General features: G+C 41.1%; 1 protein-coding gene across 4 annotated transcripts in view; it reads left to right on the forward strand.

The window, feature by feature from the left end:
• The window catches only part of LOC128931813 (zinc finger protein 415-like), a 118,177-nt gene extending 103,592 nt beyond the window's left edge, over positions 1-14,585 (forward strand). The window contains exon 4 of one of the 4 annotated variants that reach the window (XR_008480809.2): positions 14,260-14,578. Coding sequence is in view for 3 of the 4 variants with exons in the window: in XM_078369985.1 (XP_078226111.1) it covers positions 14,260-14,297 (38 nt within the window). In the remaining variant the exon portion in view is untranslated. Of the gene's footprint in view, positions 1-14,259 lie in introns of all 4 variants that reach the window. The other 3 variants (XM_078369985.1, XM_054254369.2, XM_078369986.1) reach the window with 3 other exon arrangements.
• Positions 14,586-16,867: the final 2,282 nt, after the last annotated feature.

The following is a 16,867-nucleotide window of genomic DNA, read 5'->3' on the forward strand; positions in this document are numbered from 1 at the left end:
TTGCCCTCCTGATGTGCCTCATGTGTGCCCCATGCAAGGTTTTGCTACAAAATGGATTGTAAAATGTTTTAAATATGAGAATTTTAGCAAAATATTAGGCAATCACTGTATAATCCCACTTTGGAATATCCTGTTCTAGGTGGACGCACACAGTAAGGTGACCAAGCAATTACAAAGCTCTATGTTAGGCCAACAAAATGGGGGCCAGCAGATTTTTAGATACATGAGAACTGACCGATCTGCATGTGCTCTGTGTTGTGAGTACACGAAGAGAAGATCAAAGAAATAAGGTACTCATACCCTGCCAGTGGGTTGGGGCTGCTGGGAAGATGACCCTGACCAGGCCCAGCGATCCCAGAACGAGCAGCTCCATTAGGCTTCTTCCAGGCTATTTAACTCTGAGTATCTAGAAATTCTTTGTCAGGTAACATCCCTTAGAAAGGCTGATTCTAATGTAGTGATTGTATTTCTACTTAAAAGGACCACACACCTTCAGAGCTTGCATCAGAAAAATGCCATCCCATGTATCAAGGGGGTGGGAATAAGAGGATGATACTGTATTTCAGTTCACCTGTGGTACACTCTCCATAAGCATCTGCTGTTAAGAGCTGACTGTCCACAGTGGGCCTGATAAAGCAACGGTGGAATAACCATGAGAATGGTCCAGGAGGCTGTTCAAGCTAAGGAATCAGAAGGTACACACTAAGAACTCAGTAGGTGCACAGTAGGGCTAGAGGTGATGTTTTCAGAGCCATCAGAACATAGTGAATAAAGTAGGCAGGAACTCTCTAAGGAGGGAGAAGCTACAGAGAAAAACAGATGATGTTAGGGTGAAGAGAGATAATCTAGAAAAATAAAGGAGGCAAAATAAAGGCCAAAGAGATCGAGTGAGATGATAAAGAATATAATGTGCAGAAACAAAAGAAAAAGGCAGGCTCTGGTGGGAAGGATCAGATATCACAATTACCACTGGTACCTTGCTGAGCAGGGCCTCGATCACCCTGTCACCCTAAGATCCAGGGCACTGGCTTCCAGCTCCAAAGCCCTCGGGCCCTACCAGCTAGAGCGAAGGGACTCTTTGTTGCCACCCCATCTACAGCCCCCTTCTGCCCCCACCCTTCCCATTGCACATAAATGCTGGCACGAGACTCCCTCTTGTTTCTAGTTACATAACTTTGAGTGCTGATTTATCCCAGTGCCTATGTGGTCTCTAGTGAGTCTGAGCGTCCAACTTTCCTATTTTTCCTTGATACAGGATCTCACTCTGTCACACAGGCTGGAGTGTGGTAGCATGACCACAGCTCACCACATAGCAGCCTCAAACCCCCAGGCTCAAGCAATTCTTCCACCTCAGCCTCCTGAGTAGCAGAAACTACAGGCATGTGCCACAACACCCAGCTAAGTTTTCATTTTTTGTTAGAGACAGGGTCTCACCATCTTGCCCAGACTGGTCTCGAACTCCTGGGCTTGCTTAAGCAATCCACCGACCTCAGCCTCCCAAAGTGCTGGGATTACAGGTCTAAGCCATTACACGGGCCTCCAACTTTCGACTCAGGGTTTCCACTTTCAGTATTCCAGCAATCTGACTGCCTGGCCCTGAAGCCAACCACTGACCTTGGTATTCCTGCTAAAGGCCAGCTTTGGCTCTTTCCATTTGGAAAAGAGCTTTCAGGCAGATGCTTTGAGGTTTCACCTGCCTTAAAGCAAGACAGTAATCAGCACAGTCAAATGAAGCAGAAATGCCAAAGAGAAAGAATATGGTTGGAGCAAACATCAAGGTGATGCTTGAGTGAGCAGTTTAAAGAGCACAACCTCGAGAGTCTAAACGGAAGGGAGGGACAGTAAAGGATGAAGGTGAGTGAGTAGGAAACCAAAGGATTGCACGAGAAGCAGGTGCCATCTTGATGGCTGAGGCGGTTTTCTGACCCAACTCTAGTTGTCTTCATTATCCTCTTACCCCACAGGGAACTAGTTTCTGAATGAAGGCAGTGGAAACTTTCAGAGGAAAGCAATTGGACACCACTGGTTTAGGTGACATGTGATGAGAAGAAAGCATTTCCTTCCAGCAGCTTCTGAAACAAATATGGTTTCAGCCGTGTCTGCTTACTGCTTCAAAGGAAGGCACTAGCTGCACTACTGAGTTCTAAGCTTTCAGGGTCTGACTTTTCTTGCCCTTGGTAAACAGAGGATGAAAGAAAAGGAAGCTGAGCGTCCAGCTCCACAGGTATTGTCCCTGTGACGATCTTTCTCAGTCCGGTTTGGGCAGTCAACTTGCTTGCTCAACTTCCTCTTCTTGGCCTTTAAATCTCAGTCTGAAACAAAAGCTTTTTGAGCTGTGCAGTGTTCCCCTCTATATGTGCACTAAAGTGTTTTAGGCAGCATCTAAGATATTTTAATCATATTCTTTATTTAAAAGGACCCCATAATCTACATATAAAACAGGTAAGTTAGCATCAATTATTCACATTACCAAAGTAATTGCTTATATTAAAAGGTATTATTACCATAGGGTCACTTTAAGACTTACAGAAAACAGGTTTTCTTTTATTATCAGTTGACCCACTCCCTGAATGAATGTAGTATTTATTTTGAGATGATTATAGCCATTCTGTTTTCTTTTTTTGAGACAGAGTCTTGCTCTTTTGCCCAGCCTGGAGTAAAGTGGCATGATCTTGGCTCACTGCAACCTCCACCTCCCAGGTTCAATTGATTCTTGTGCCTCAGTCTCCCGAGTAGCTGGGATTACAGGCGTGAGCCACCACACGCAGCTGATTTTTGTATTTTTAGTAGAGACAGGGTTTCACCATGTTGGCCAGGCTCCTCTCAAACTGCTGACCTCGAGTGATCTGCCCGCCTTGCCCTCCCAAAGTGCTGAGATTACAGGCATGAGCCACCAAGCCTGGCCTGATTATGACCATTCTTTTCTCCTAATAGTCACATGGGTATTCATTTTTAAATAAAAATTTGATTTATGTATTTTTTCTGTCAGTCCGAATTTGGCATCACATTTGGGTTTGGAGAGAAGATTGAGTCATAAGTTTAAGTTGGCAAGAATTTCACAGAGTATAAAGAGAAGCTCCTGTTTTAAATTATACAGAGTTCAGGTTGTTCAGATTGTTTTTTCCTAAGGAAAAAACAAATGCTTAAAAGGTAAGGACACTTACCTTAATCATTTCATGAAACTCTTGTAAATACATTATTGTGTGTTCTCTGCTCTTTCATCTGGGCCCTGCACATCTGTTCCCTGGTGATTCCTATCAGTGTCAGAGAGCTTGTAGGCAAACTCTGTGTTATTTTCATTCCTTTCAGCAAATGAATCTTGATTATCTAATTTGTGTCAAGTACCATTCAAGAGACTTGAGGGAGGAGCAAAGAACATGTGCAAAGATTTATCAGACCCTGGAGCCTTCCTAGAGGAAAAATGTTGGTGGGAGTGATAAACTGCCATGAAACTGCTCTTGCTCTGCATCAATTCAATTTCCCTTGTGTTTTTGAAGTGGCCTCTGGGAATGGCAGCAGCTAATAGACCATGTGTTTAATGGAAAGAACCAAGGCTTGAGGGTCTGGTAATACCAGGCCTGATTCTCAGCCCCATCAAATATTAGCTGCAATCTTGGGCCAATTAACTCCAGTCCTGTGTCGCTGAGAAATGCATCATTAGGTGATTTCATCATTGTGTAAACATCATAAAGTGTGCTCACACAAACCTAGATGATATGGCCTACTACACACTCTTAACACATTCACTAAAAAGGAATCCCATTTAAAAGAGAAGGAGACTTCATTCCAGCAAGCAGTTTGCAAACTAAGAAGACACAGCCTTTGTATAAAACGAAGGTTCACTCCACCAGAACAGAGAGGCTGTCTTATACGGGAATGTTCCCACCCAAGTTCCCACTCCAGCCCACTATGCAAACGAAAGATGCAAGCTTATTCAGCTAAAATTGTTTGATGTTAAAACTGATCACCAGGCCAGGCATGGTGGTTCATGCTTGTAATTTCAGCAATTTGGGAGGCTGAGGCGGGTGGATCACCTAAGGTCAAGAGTTCGAGAACAATACAAAGAGAATAAAATACCTAGGAATACAACTAACAAAAGACGTAAAGGACCTCTTCAAGGAGAACTACAAACCACTGCTCAACGAAATAAGAGAGGACACAAACAGATGGAGAAACATTCCATGTTCATGATTAGGAAGAATCAATATCGTGAAAATGGCCATACTGCCCAAAGTAATTTATAGATTCAATGCTATCCCCATCAAGCTACCAATGGCCTTCTTCACAGAACTGGAAAAAACCACCTTAAACTTCATATGGAACCAAAAGAGAGCCTGCATAGCTAAGTCAATTCTGAGCACAAAAAAACAAAACAGGAGGCATCACACTACCAGATTTCAAACTATACTACAAGGCTACAGTAATCAAAACAGCACAGTACTGGTACCAAAACAGAGATATAGACCAATGGAACAGAACAGAGGCCTCAGAGGCAACACCACACATCAACAACCATCCAATCTTTGACAAACCTGACAGAAACAAGCGATGGGGAAAGGAGTCCCTGTTTAATAAATGGTGTTGGGAAAACTGGCTAGCCATGTGCAGAAAGCAGAAACTGTACCCCTTCCTGACACCTTACCCTAAAATTGACTCCAGATGGATTAAAGACTTAAACATAAGACCTAACACCATAAAAACCGTAGAAGAAAACCTAGACAAAACCATTCAGGACATAGGCGTAAGCAAGGACTTCATGACCAAAACACCAAAAGCATTGGCAACAAAAGCCAAAATAGACAAATGGGACCTAATCAAACTCCACAGCTTCTGCACAGCAAAAGAAACAGTCATTAGAGTAAATCAGAAACCAACAGAATGGGACACAATTTTTGCAATCTACCCATCTGACAAAGGGCTGATATCCAGAATCTACAAGGAACTAAAACAGATTTATAAGAAAAAAACAAATAAGCCCATTCAAAAGTGGGCAAAGGACATGAACAGACACTGTACAAAAGAAGACATACATGAGGCCAACAAACATATGAAAAAATGCTCATCATCGCTGGTCATTAGAGAAATGCAAATCAAAACTAAATTGAGATACCATCTCAAGCCAGTTAGAATGGCGATCATTAAAAAATCTGGAGACAACAGATGCTGGAGAGGATGTGGAGAAATAGGAACACTTTTACACTGTTGGTGGGAGTGTAAATTAGTTCAACCATTGTGGAAGACAGTGTGGCAATTCCTCAAGGACCTAGACACAGAAATTCCATTTGACCCAGCAATCCCATTACTGGGTATATATCCAAAGAATTATAAATCGTTCTGCTACAAGGGCACAAGCACACGAATGTTCATTGCAACACTGTTTACAATAGCAAAGACCTGGAACCAACCCAAATGCCCATTGATAATAGACTGGACAGGGAAAATGTGGCACGTATACACCATGGAATACTATGCAGCCATCAAAAACGATGAATTCATGTCCTTTGTAGGGACATGGATGAACCTGGAAACAATCATTCTCAGCAAACTGACACAAGAACAGAAAATCAAACACCACATGTTCTCACTCATAGGTGGGTGTTGAACAATGAGAACACATGGACACAGGAGCATCACACACTGGGGTCTGTTGGGGGAAATAGAGGAGGGACAGCAGGGGGTGGGGAGTTGGGGAGAGATAGCATGGGGAGAAATGCCACATATAGGTGATGGGGAGGAAGGCAGCACATCACACTGCCATGTGTGTCGCCACTCAGGAGGCTGAATCAGGATGATAACGTGAACCTGGGAGGCAGAGGTTGCAGTGAACTGAGATTGTGCCACTGCACTCCAGCCTGGGCAATAAGAGTGCAACTGCATCTCAAAAAAAATTAAAAAAAAACAAAACTGATCACTAGACAAAGTTCACTGGTCAGGTCCAGTTGGTGGAATGGGGACTTCCAACAGCAGTTAATTCTGAAGGCACAAATGGGAACAGCTTTGAAAGCCCCAAAGTTAATCTGCTGTTCAGCTGGCACAAGGTTTATGTGTAATCTTCAGTCAGCAATTGGCTCTCAGTTCCACTCAGAATTTAGACCCAGTTAACCACTCAGGATCCATCTCAAAGTGATACCTTTTTCAGGGTTTATAGCACCTGGGATATATGATGTTTCTGTGGTATCTATGGAAAAGCCCATTGCTCCTAGGCTACAAACCTGTATAGCATGTTACTGTACTGAATACTGTCCACAATTGTGATAAAGTGGCAAATAATTAGGTATCTAAATATATAAAAGCTACAGTAAAAATACAGTATAATAGATATAAATGGTACACCTGTATAGGGCACTTACCATGAAAAGCTTGTAGAACTTAAGGCTTCTCTGGGTGAGTGAGTGAGTGGTGAGTGAATGTGAAGGTCTAGGACATTACTGTATACTACTTAGACTTTCTAAACATGGTACATTTAGACTACACTAAATTTATTTTTAAAAACTTTCTTCAATAATAAGTTAACCTTCACTTGCTGTAACTTCATTTGATAAACTTTAAATTGTTTTAACTTTTGACTTATGTAGCTTAACACACACTGTAGAGCTGTTCAAAAATATTTTCTTTTTTCATACCCTTATTCTATAAGCCTTTATCTACTTAATTTTTTTTTTTTTTTACTTTTTAAACTTTTTCATTAAAAGCTAAGACACGCAACACACAGTAGCCTGAGCTTATTCAAGGTAAGGATCATCAAAATCACTGTCTTCCACCTCCACGTTTGTCCCACTGGAAGGTCTTCGGAGGCAATAACATGCATGGAGCTGTCATCGCCTATGATAACAATGCCTTCTTCTGGAATTCCTCCTGAAGGACCTGTTTAAGGCTGTTCTACAGTTAGGTGTTTTTTTTTTTAGACAGTCTCATTCTGTTGCCAGGCTGGAGTGCAATGCTGTGATCTTGGCTCACTGCAACCTCTGCCTCCTGGGTTCAAGCAATTCTCCTGCCTCAGCCTCCCAAGTAGTGGGAATTACAGGCACCCATCACCACACCCAGCTAATTTTTTTGTATTTTTAGTAGAGACGGGGTTTCACCATACTGGCCAGGCTGGTGACCAAAGGTGATCCACCCACCTTGACTTCCCAAAGTGCTGGGATTACAGGCATCAGCCACCACACCTGGCCTACAGTTAATTGTTTTAAACAAATAGAAGTACATGCCAAAATACAGATAAAAATATAAACCAGTAAAATAGTCAGGTATTATCATTATCAAGTATTATGTTCTCTACATAATTTTATGTGCTATGCTTTTATACAACGGGCAGTGCAGTAGGTTAGTTTACACCAGCATCATTACAAACTTGAGAAATGCACAGCGCTAGTGTTAAGATGGCTGGGACACTACTAGGCGATAGGGATGTTTCAGCTCCATTATAATCTTATGGGCCACCGTCATATATGTGTTCTGCTTTTGACCAAAACATTTTCATGTGGTGCATGAATGTATTATAAACTCCAATTTTCTCATCTGTAAAATATAAACATTTTTACCTTATGGAGGTTTTACATGAATTCAACCGGAAATTCCAACAGGAAAGTTGAATCCAGTAGTCTGGGTCAGACTACTTGGGATTCAAATTCTGGCTCAACCATTTACTTGCTGTGTGATTCTGGGGAAGCTGTTTAATGTCTTTGAGCCTCAGTTTTCTCTATATATAATATTCATAAAAATTATTCTCTGTTTATCTGGTAGTTGTGATGAGCCAGTGAGATTAGAAAGGGTTTCCATAGTGCCTGGAACGTAGTAAATGTTCAGATGCATGTTAGCTGTTATTACAGAAAGCACCATGCACAATAAATGTTACTTCCCTTTCTCTTAACTAGGTTGTAGCTTAAAAGGCAATTGTGCTAAAAGTGCCCAAAGGCAGATTCTTCTCTTCACAAAGAATTCCTTTCTCTTTTCTTTTTCTCCTTTCAAGAGTGTTCTGTATACATTAGCAAAATACCTTGGGGCAGAGGAGCCTAGAAAGCCTTTAAGTATGTGTATTTCCTTCACCACAAAATTCTTGTGCTTTAAAAAAAAGCAGATTTCCAAAAGGCTTCAGTTTGAATAGGAGTCTAAGGTTGTAAATAAAGTATAAAAAAAGAGACTTTGTCAGTCCAATTAAACATAGATCATTATTACTATTAATTAATATCTTCATTTTTGTGTTTTCTATATATGCTTTTTAAAAAGTATGCATATAAAGATAGAATTTTATTCAAGGGATCATTGTGTAGGTGTTACAAATTATAGAACAAGGTCCCTTTGGATACTAATTAAATTTTTTGCTTTGGAATAATGTTCAGAGTTCAGATGATGATTACCTTACATTGTTTGGTTGGGAGCATGGCCTTGCCTCTGCTCCTGATCCCAGACAGGCCTCCATACCTCGAACCTTGCCTGGGCTTCTTCTGGGTTCATAGGGGATTCCTCAACATCCTCACTTTGTCCAATCCTGCTTTGTCTGCACTTGGCAAACACATTTTGGGTCGGGTGTCATTTTTACTTACTGCATAGGAGCATTCCAGATCGCTACACAATTCTGATGCTCCCCATGTTAAGACGAGATAGACAGGTTTATGATTTTCACTAGAACAACTCTTGCAGAGTTTTACTGTTTTTCAAATAACAACTCCCCCACTTTTCCTTTTTGTAAGGTGACTTTCTCACACCGGGACACACTAAATGAATACATTTATAAAGGTGGTATTGTATGGTTACCAGGGGCTGCACGTTGCGGGAATGGGGTGCTATTATTTAACAGCTAAAAAGTTTCTGATTGAGATGATGAAAACACTCTGGAAATGGATAGTGGTGACGGTTACACAACCCTGGGAATGCACTTAATGTTCATGAACTGTACTCTTAAAAATGATCAAAATGGGGTCGGGCACGGTGGCTCACGCCTATAATCTCAGCACTTTGGGAGGCTGAGGTGGGCAGATTATCTGAGGTCGGGAGTTTGAGACCATCCTGGCCAACATGGTGAAACCCAGTCTCTACTAAAGATACAAAAATTAACTGGGTATGGTGGCAGGCGCCTATAATCCCAGCTACTCGGGAGGCTGAGGCAGGAGAATTGCTTGAACCCAGGAGACGGAGGTTGCAGTGAGCTGAGATAGTGCCACTGCACTCCAGCCTGGGCTACAGAGTGAGACTTTGTCTCAAAAAGAAAAAGGTACATTTTATGCTATACATATTTTACCACATTTTTAAAAAGTAATGTTTTGATATTATGGTTTCATCAGTTTAAACAGACTTTCTAGTCAGGGGGTATGGTGGCCTGAGTCTTAATCGCCTGCCATTTGGGATGGAAGCCCATCATAAAAATGCTGCCTTCCAGAGGCTGCAGGGACCTTACCCATGTGACCAGAATGCTGTGCTTTCTCATTAGCCTATTACTTAATTGCATAGAATTCGATGCTTGGAAAGTACTTGAAGGTTTGCTATTTTTGGAAGCTCTACACATCTTCCCTTTTCAGTGTCACCTACCCCTTTCAACAGCGTCCATAAATCCAGTTTGCATCTCAAGTGCTGATGCATCTCATCATATATTGTAAATGCCATAAATGGAGGAAGCAAGTGTCTCTCAGGAAACACTCAGTACGGAGGGAGCTGACTACATGGGGTGGAACACACAGTAACTTTTCCCATTAAAAATAATGGAAATAGCTGCCATTTAGCAACGTTTCACTTAGGTGCAGAGTTTTCAGGAATTACTTACTTGTCAAGTGAAGGGTAGGCATAAAAGTCACACTTTCCCACTCCTGGAGAGTCAGTTCTTGACCTCCCCATTCCAGTCAATGTGAGATTTTTAATGGCACTATCCAATCCTGGGATTTGCTGGGACATTTATATTTTAATAGCAACTAATCCTCATGGAAAGCATAAACACATTTGAAAGGTTCTGATGTTTGAATAATATTGGAGAAATAATCTCCGGAGACTAGAATGGATTATTTGCTATTCTTCAGAGGGGCTGACTATATAAAAATGAGGAAAAATGACCTCATATACGTTAGCATGATTGCAGGAAGAATCATGCCTTTGGAATGGAGATTGTCTTGTCTCCCTCTCACTCTCACTCTCCAAGCTTTTTTCTTCTCTCTCTGAGTATATACCTCTGCCTCATTTTCTTTCTTTCTTACATAGGCACAGTGCTATAATTGTACTTTGCATTTATCTAGCATTATCTTATTTCCATTTAATCCTTGAAATATCCTGTGAGAGGATAATTAAGGCAAATATTATTATCATTGCCATTCTATAGATTTTTAGAAATGAGAAGACACATAAGGGTTAAGTGACACGTCGTGAGGTATAGGAAGATCCAATCCTGCAACCTGTGTCTTGTGACTCTGGTCTAATACTGGTTCTACAGCTGCAGCCAATTCTGGGGATCATGTAGTCAAATAAAACATAGCACTACCAGACATAGCACCAGTGACTTTGACAAGGGGCAGGTGTTGTCCTTAGCACAGTTCATCATCAAGTTATTCTTAATATGCTCCCAGGAGCTGTCATCCTGCCTGCTGAGCAGCCTCTGTCCATTCAACCATCCATTCATTCACCCATCCATCCATCCAGCCATCCATCCATCCATCCATCCAGAATAAAGAAGATGAAGGAGGTGCTCAGTTAGAGGAGGTCAAGAGATACATCTGCCCTCTGGATCCTGGAGACTACAATGCTAAGCACTGTAAGGTCTTATAGGCCAACTGACTGTGCCATGAACAGCATGGTAACCTCTGCAACCTGCATGTACACTCCAGATGAGTTCCTGGAACTAGAAAGTCTGAAGTAACTGGAAAACCACAAAAAGGGAAAGAATGACCAACCCCTGCAGCACCTAATTAACTTGGAGACATTCTTCTATCATTCCTTATTCCCACCTCAACTGATAAGGCAACTGGACTTTGTAACCCACCTTGGTCAACCTTATGACTCCAGACCCTATGAGCCCCTCCCAACTTACAAAAGCTGCCCTGAACAACAGAATAACTTCTGTAACTTTCTACTACCTACCCCAAACCTATAAAACCAATTCCTATCCCACTGTCCTGTGCTGACTCTCTTTTTAGACTCAGCCCAGCTGCACCCCGGTGAATAAACAGCCATATTGCTCACACAAAGCCTGTTTAGGGGAGTCTCTTCATTCACAGTGTGTATTTAACAAGCACCTCTTCCTCAAAATTGACAACTGAATTTGGCCAATTTTAGTCTATATAGCTCAAAAAACACCACAACAAAATTATTTTTCAAAATATAAATTCAGTTGTCATACTGAATTTTCATCCTGTTAATTCTAGCTATGCAAGTACTGAATCTGGGTAACCTTCATTTAAAAATGTTTCAATTTCCCTTCTCCCTCACAGGATTGATTTAATTATGTAAATATGCAAAAGATTAGCAAAACACCTTAATATTTTGGTTAATTGCTTAATAATTTGGTTACTTGATATGTGTCATGCTGGATTGCCATAATTTAAAATTCTTCATAAGTTTCTTAAATCAAGTCTACATTTTCCCTTTTATTATATATATTTTTAAAATCTCCCTCTTAAAAGCCTGAAAAAAACCTTTTGATATGTACAAAAAACGGTTTCTAGTTTTTATTCTCCATTGCTATTTGCAATTACTCAGAGAGGAAAAGTATCTTGGAAAAAAACTCACCCAGAATCAGGTGACAACTCACATTCTCTTTCATAAGATGTTTAACTGTGACAAGCAAAAGCCAGTTCAAAGATAGATCTTTGGGACACCCTCTGGTGGCTGAAAAGAGTCACGAGCTCAGTGCCCATGTGTATCAAAAAGCCAGTAATCTTTGTAACTTATTTTAAATGGCCATCACTAAATTTTTCATACAACATTGAAAAGCCAGATCAGGAATGCAGGAAGGACTGAAAAGAACTTGGAACCCCAAGAGCTGGACTTGAGTTAGAGCGCTCATCTATCAGCTGCGTGAACCTGCATTTGGTTGGCAGATCAGTTTCCACAGAGCTGAGGCGGAGTCTGGAATTACTCACTGAAGATAAGAGGCGGTGTCAAAACTAGAGGAGTATATGATTCAATTTATCTGACATTTCCATAAAAGGCAATTCTATAGAAAGTAAATTAGTGATTGCCTGGGGCTGGGGAGGGCATGGGGATTATCTGTAAATGTGGTGTGAATGACTTTATTGGGGTGACAAAAATGTTCTCAAACCAGATTGTAGCTGTTGCATAACTCACTAAAACTTGTAAAACATCACTATAGTATAGATTTTAAATGGGTGAATTTTATGGTATATAAATTATACCTCAAGAAAGTTGTTTTTTTAAAGCCAGGAGGGAAAAGCAGAGTGACTACCCCCAGAGACATCTAGGAACAGAGCCAGGAAACCCGTAGCCATAATTGTGTGGGAGGAAAGAGAACTGTGGGGTAAAGTAGGGGTGAGCAGGAAGATGCCTGGAAGAAGTGCTGACTCTTGGAACTTCCTTTGGTTCACTTTATATTGCCGTTAGCTCACACCTCAGTGGGTTGCTTGAGGTTATCATGCTACAGGCTGAAAGAAACACCCTCCTGCCTCAGCCTCTTATGGCAGGTATTTAGGGGCATTTCTGATGGAGTAAGATTATGAAAGCAGCAACTACATGGAATTCCATCAAAATGACCATTTTGAAATGTAAAACCAATGTTTTCTTTATTACTTTTCTCAGTAACAGGTGACTTAATGTGGTTTGGGTATTAGATGAGATTAAGAAGTGCGCTGATCAGAGAATGTCTATTTTTTACATTGTTTACTAATAGAAAATGTGAAAGTGGGGATTTTTAAAAGTACCAGAAGAAAATCCAGGTGACCGTCTCTGTAAACTTAGGGTAGAGAGAAACTGGCAAAGAGTAACATCTAAACCAGAATTTTCTTAGACAATAGATGGATTTAATCCATTTTAAAAAAAGAAGAAAAAGAAAAAATTAAGACACAGATGCTGTATTAGGAACTAATATTATATCATACAACCAGACAGGTTTATTAACTTCAATATAACAGATACGTGTAAACCAGAGAAAAATGTGCAAAGGATGGGTAGAGATAATTCACAAAGGAAAAAATAAATTAAAAAATACAATCTCTCAAGTTACGAAACAGCTTTAACCTAAACATCACGTTAATAAATGTATTAAGAAAACAATGAGCTATTTTTCACCTATAGGATTAGCAAAGATTAAGACGATTGATATGGGTCAGGCCCTGTGGCTCACACCTGTAATTCTAGCACTTTAGGACGCCGAGATGGGCGGATCAGTTGATCAGGAGTTCAAGACTAGCCTGGCCAACAAGCTGAAACTCCGTCTCCACTAAAAATACAAAAATTAGTCGGCATGGTGGTGCACACCTGTTATCTCAGCTACTTGGGAGGCTAAGGCAGGAAAATTGCTTGAACCTAGGCAGTGAAGGTTGCAGGAGCCAAGACTGTGCCACTGCACCCCAGCCTGGGCAACACAACAAGGCTCGATCTCAAAAAAAAAATGATTGATGTGGTTTAGCCTCAGTGCCAGTGCTCTGGTAGACTGCAGCTTTCTGGGAGATAATTTAGTATCATACCTCAAAATATAAAAATGCAAGCCTTTTGGCTCAGCAACTCCACTTGGGAGAATTACTTTATGGCAATAATTACACAAGTGTGAAAAGATATAAACATTAATATGTTCATGATTGAGTTTTTATAGAGGCAAAAATTGGGAAGGTTCTCAAATGCCCATCAACAGAGATTTGATGAAGAATTGTACAACTCAATAGACTATCTGCAGTAATTAAAAATAAATGGGATCTATGTTTCGGGCCATGGGAAAAAGTTTACATTATGTTGCTGTGTCAATGTCATAAGAGCATAGATAATATGATCATATTTTTGTTTAAAGCTAAATATATGGGGTGTGTGTGTGTTTGTGTATGACTGTATGGTAGATGAAACATACCTAGATCCCCCTTCAAAGAAGGACTTTTTGCCCCAACTGTCCCTTTGGGGACTGATTCAGCTGCAGAGTCACCTTTCCTGGGACGGGTACGTGCTGATGGAGATAGGAGTTTAAGGTCAGGCCACTTCAGTCCAACACAGAACAACTCTGTTGGGCCACTTACACTGCAGAGTTTTCCTGGGGACAGCTAAGTGTGTTGTCAGGCGTATGATGTAGCTGGAGTTCTCTCTCCATCAAAATTTATTTTCTTTCCCTGTTTTCCATAGGTGTTAATCCCAAGGACAATTCTTCAAGAAGATCCTAAACAACAAACTCTGTCTCAGAATCTGCTTCCCAGAAAATCCAACCAGCGATTTTTAAAGCTATGCAATGAACAAATTCTGGGGGAGGGGCATATATCCATCAAGTATTTTGTATTGGATGGCTTTATTTTATTTAGGTACCTGTGCAAAATTTCTGGCATTGTCAGGTTTTTTAAAAGTGGGTATTTGTTATTTGTGTCATCAGATAAAAATACTAAAGCAGTTTTTATTTCAAAAAATAAAAAGTAAATGGTTTGGTTTTAGTCTGTGTTGAAAAACACGCTCTTTGAATGAAGAGACCTTTGAAACAGGCTTTGTGTGAGCAACATGGCTGTTTATTTACCTGGGTGCAGGCGGGCTAAGGCCGAAAAGGGCTTTAGCAAAGGGCAGTGGGATAGGAGTTGGTTTTATAGGTTTGGGTAGTTTTTTGGGGGTGGGGGTGTTGCAGAGTAAGTTCAGTTACAGTGGTGGGGGTAGGGGCAAGGAGTATACATGACCACAAGTTCAGTTACACTGGCGGGTGGGGTGAGAGATATTTACATTATCATAAGAACAGTTAAGTTGGCAGGGTTGGGTGAGGGGCTTGTCTGGGGAAGCTCTGATGGGTGATCAGGGACAGTGGCGAATGCAGGCAGGGAGTGGGAGACATCAGCTGAGGCAAGCAAGACTTCAGACTTTCAGGCTCCAGGCTTGCACATGGAGACCTGACAGTCCGGTCTAAAGTAGACTCCAAAGCGTCTGTATCAAAATGGCAGCATCAACCCATCTGGCATGGATCCTTCTTAATGAGGAGGTAAGCTTTGCAAACACCCCTCTTGTTCATACCCTTCCTACTACTCTAGGTGTTCAATCTGGTGGAAGTTTTGGTACTTCTACCACATTGTTGAAGCCCTGTTGAGGTTGACTGTGAGGTGTAAGATGAAGAGCAATTTTGGGAAACCGTGAGGTGATGTGCACCACTTGGATGGAAGTAGATGGGAGCAGATGCTACATGCTGATAAATCTCTAACTTTGAGTAGTTTTAGGTAGTCTCTCCTTCTTCATCATGAATAGATGGAACACATGTGTTAGAAGGAGAGCCAAATGCTATTTGCCACCAGATTCTTTAGCTTAGATCCTTGAATTGTTTAGCAAATACTTATACTACCTGTACCAGAAGGACCTTTTAGTTCCTCTTGCAGTGTTTTGTAGCTTTTCCAGATTTGGGCTAAATCTTGTGGTCACATTCTGGGATGTAGAGAAACTGTAGGGTTAAAAGCCATTACTACTAAGAACAAATTACTCTGTGGCCAACACAATCTTAGGGAATATTGAATTAGCTATAATCTGTAGCCGAGAAGATGAGTTAGTCCCGAAAATCCATTCTTCCCTTCTTCATTTAGTAAATACAAAGCACATGCTTTTGGTGGCACATGGCTAAAGAGCACATTTCCCAGATTCCCTGGCAGCTAGATGTGATTAAATGATAAATTCAATGAGCAGAATCAAAGTTTCAAGCTACCTCCTTAAAGCAAGCACCTTTCTCTCTCCCCCAACTCCCCTGCTAGTTGGGATACAGACCCAGCAGGTGTGGTGGTGAGGTGTCTGTGCAGAACACCCTAAGGGATGAATGGGCAACAAGACAGAAGGAGCCTGGGTCCCCGTTACCTTGGAACCACCGTCCCTTGGCTGCTTACACTGGAACTGTTGTGTAAAAGAGAAACAAACTTCTTTCTTCTTTAGCCCACTAAATTTTGGGAGGGGGAGGTTCAAAATAATCAGTGTTTTATATTATACTCTTACAACTCTATTATACTGTTTCTTACACTCATGTAATTATTTGCTTCCTAATCTGTCTACCTCTTTAGAATATTTCTTTCTTTCTGAACTACAAGCACATAGAAGGCATTCCGTAAGTGTTTTAAAAACATGTAAGTCATTGAATGGTGGGAAAATTTGTGGAAAAGGGAAGCTAGGGAACTAAATACAAATTTCAATTTCATAATTTGGTGTAGCTAAAGTTTCCCTAGGCCTCTCTAGCCTCGGGGTGGGGAATGACTAGACTCCTATGAACAATACGTTAGGACAGTGATGAATGCACAGGAGGAAAATGCTGGTGTTTCTTGCTCAGTGATCTGTGCCACTTCACCACCATCCTGATCTTAACTCACACTCATCTTTCAGATCAGGATCATCTGACACATACTTCCCATGTCAGTGGAAGGTCTTTGCCAGAAAAGGCAAGGAAAGGAAACAGGAATGGTAGGGGAGAGGAGATCCTGAGGAAGCTACAGGGCATGAAAACCACATTTCCTTTTGAATGTCACTTGAGAGATACAGGTAAAGGTTCAAATTAATTTGCTAGTTTTTGTTGTGGGGTTTTTTTTTTTTTTTTGAGACAGAATCGCTGTCTGTTGCCAAGGCTAGAGTGCAGTGGCATGATCTCAGCTCACTACAACCTCTGCCTCCTGCATTCAACCAATTCTCCCGCCTCAGCCTCCTGAACAGCTGGGATGACAGGTGTGCACCACCACGCTTGGCTAATCTTTATTTTTAGTAGAGACGGGGGTTTCATCATATTGGCCTGGCTAGT

Source organism: Callithrix jacchus, chromosome 4, assembly GCF_049354715.1.
Source record: "Callithrix jacchus isolate 240 chromosome 4, calJac240_pri, whole genome shotgun sequence".
In the NCBI taxonomy this organism is placed as follows: Eukaryota; Metazoa; Chordata; class Mammalia; order Primates; family Cebidae; genus Callithrix; species Callithrix jacchus.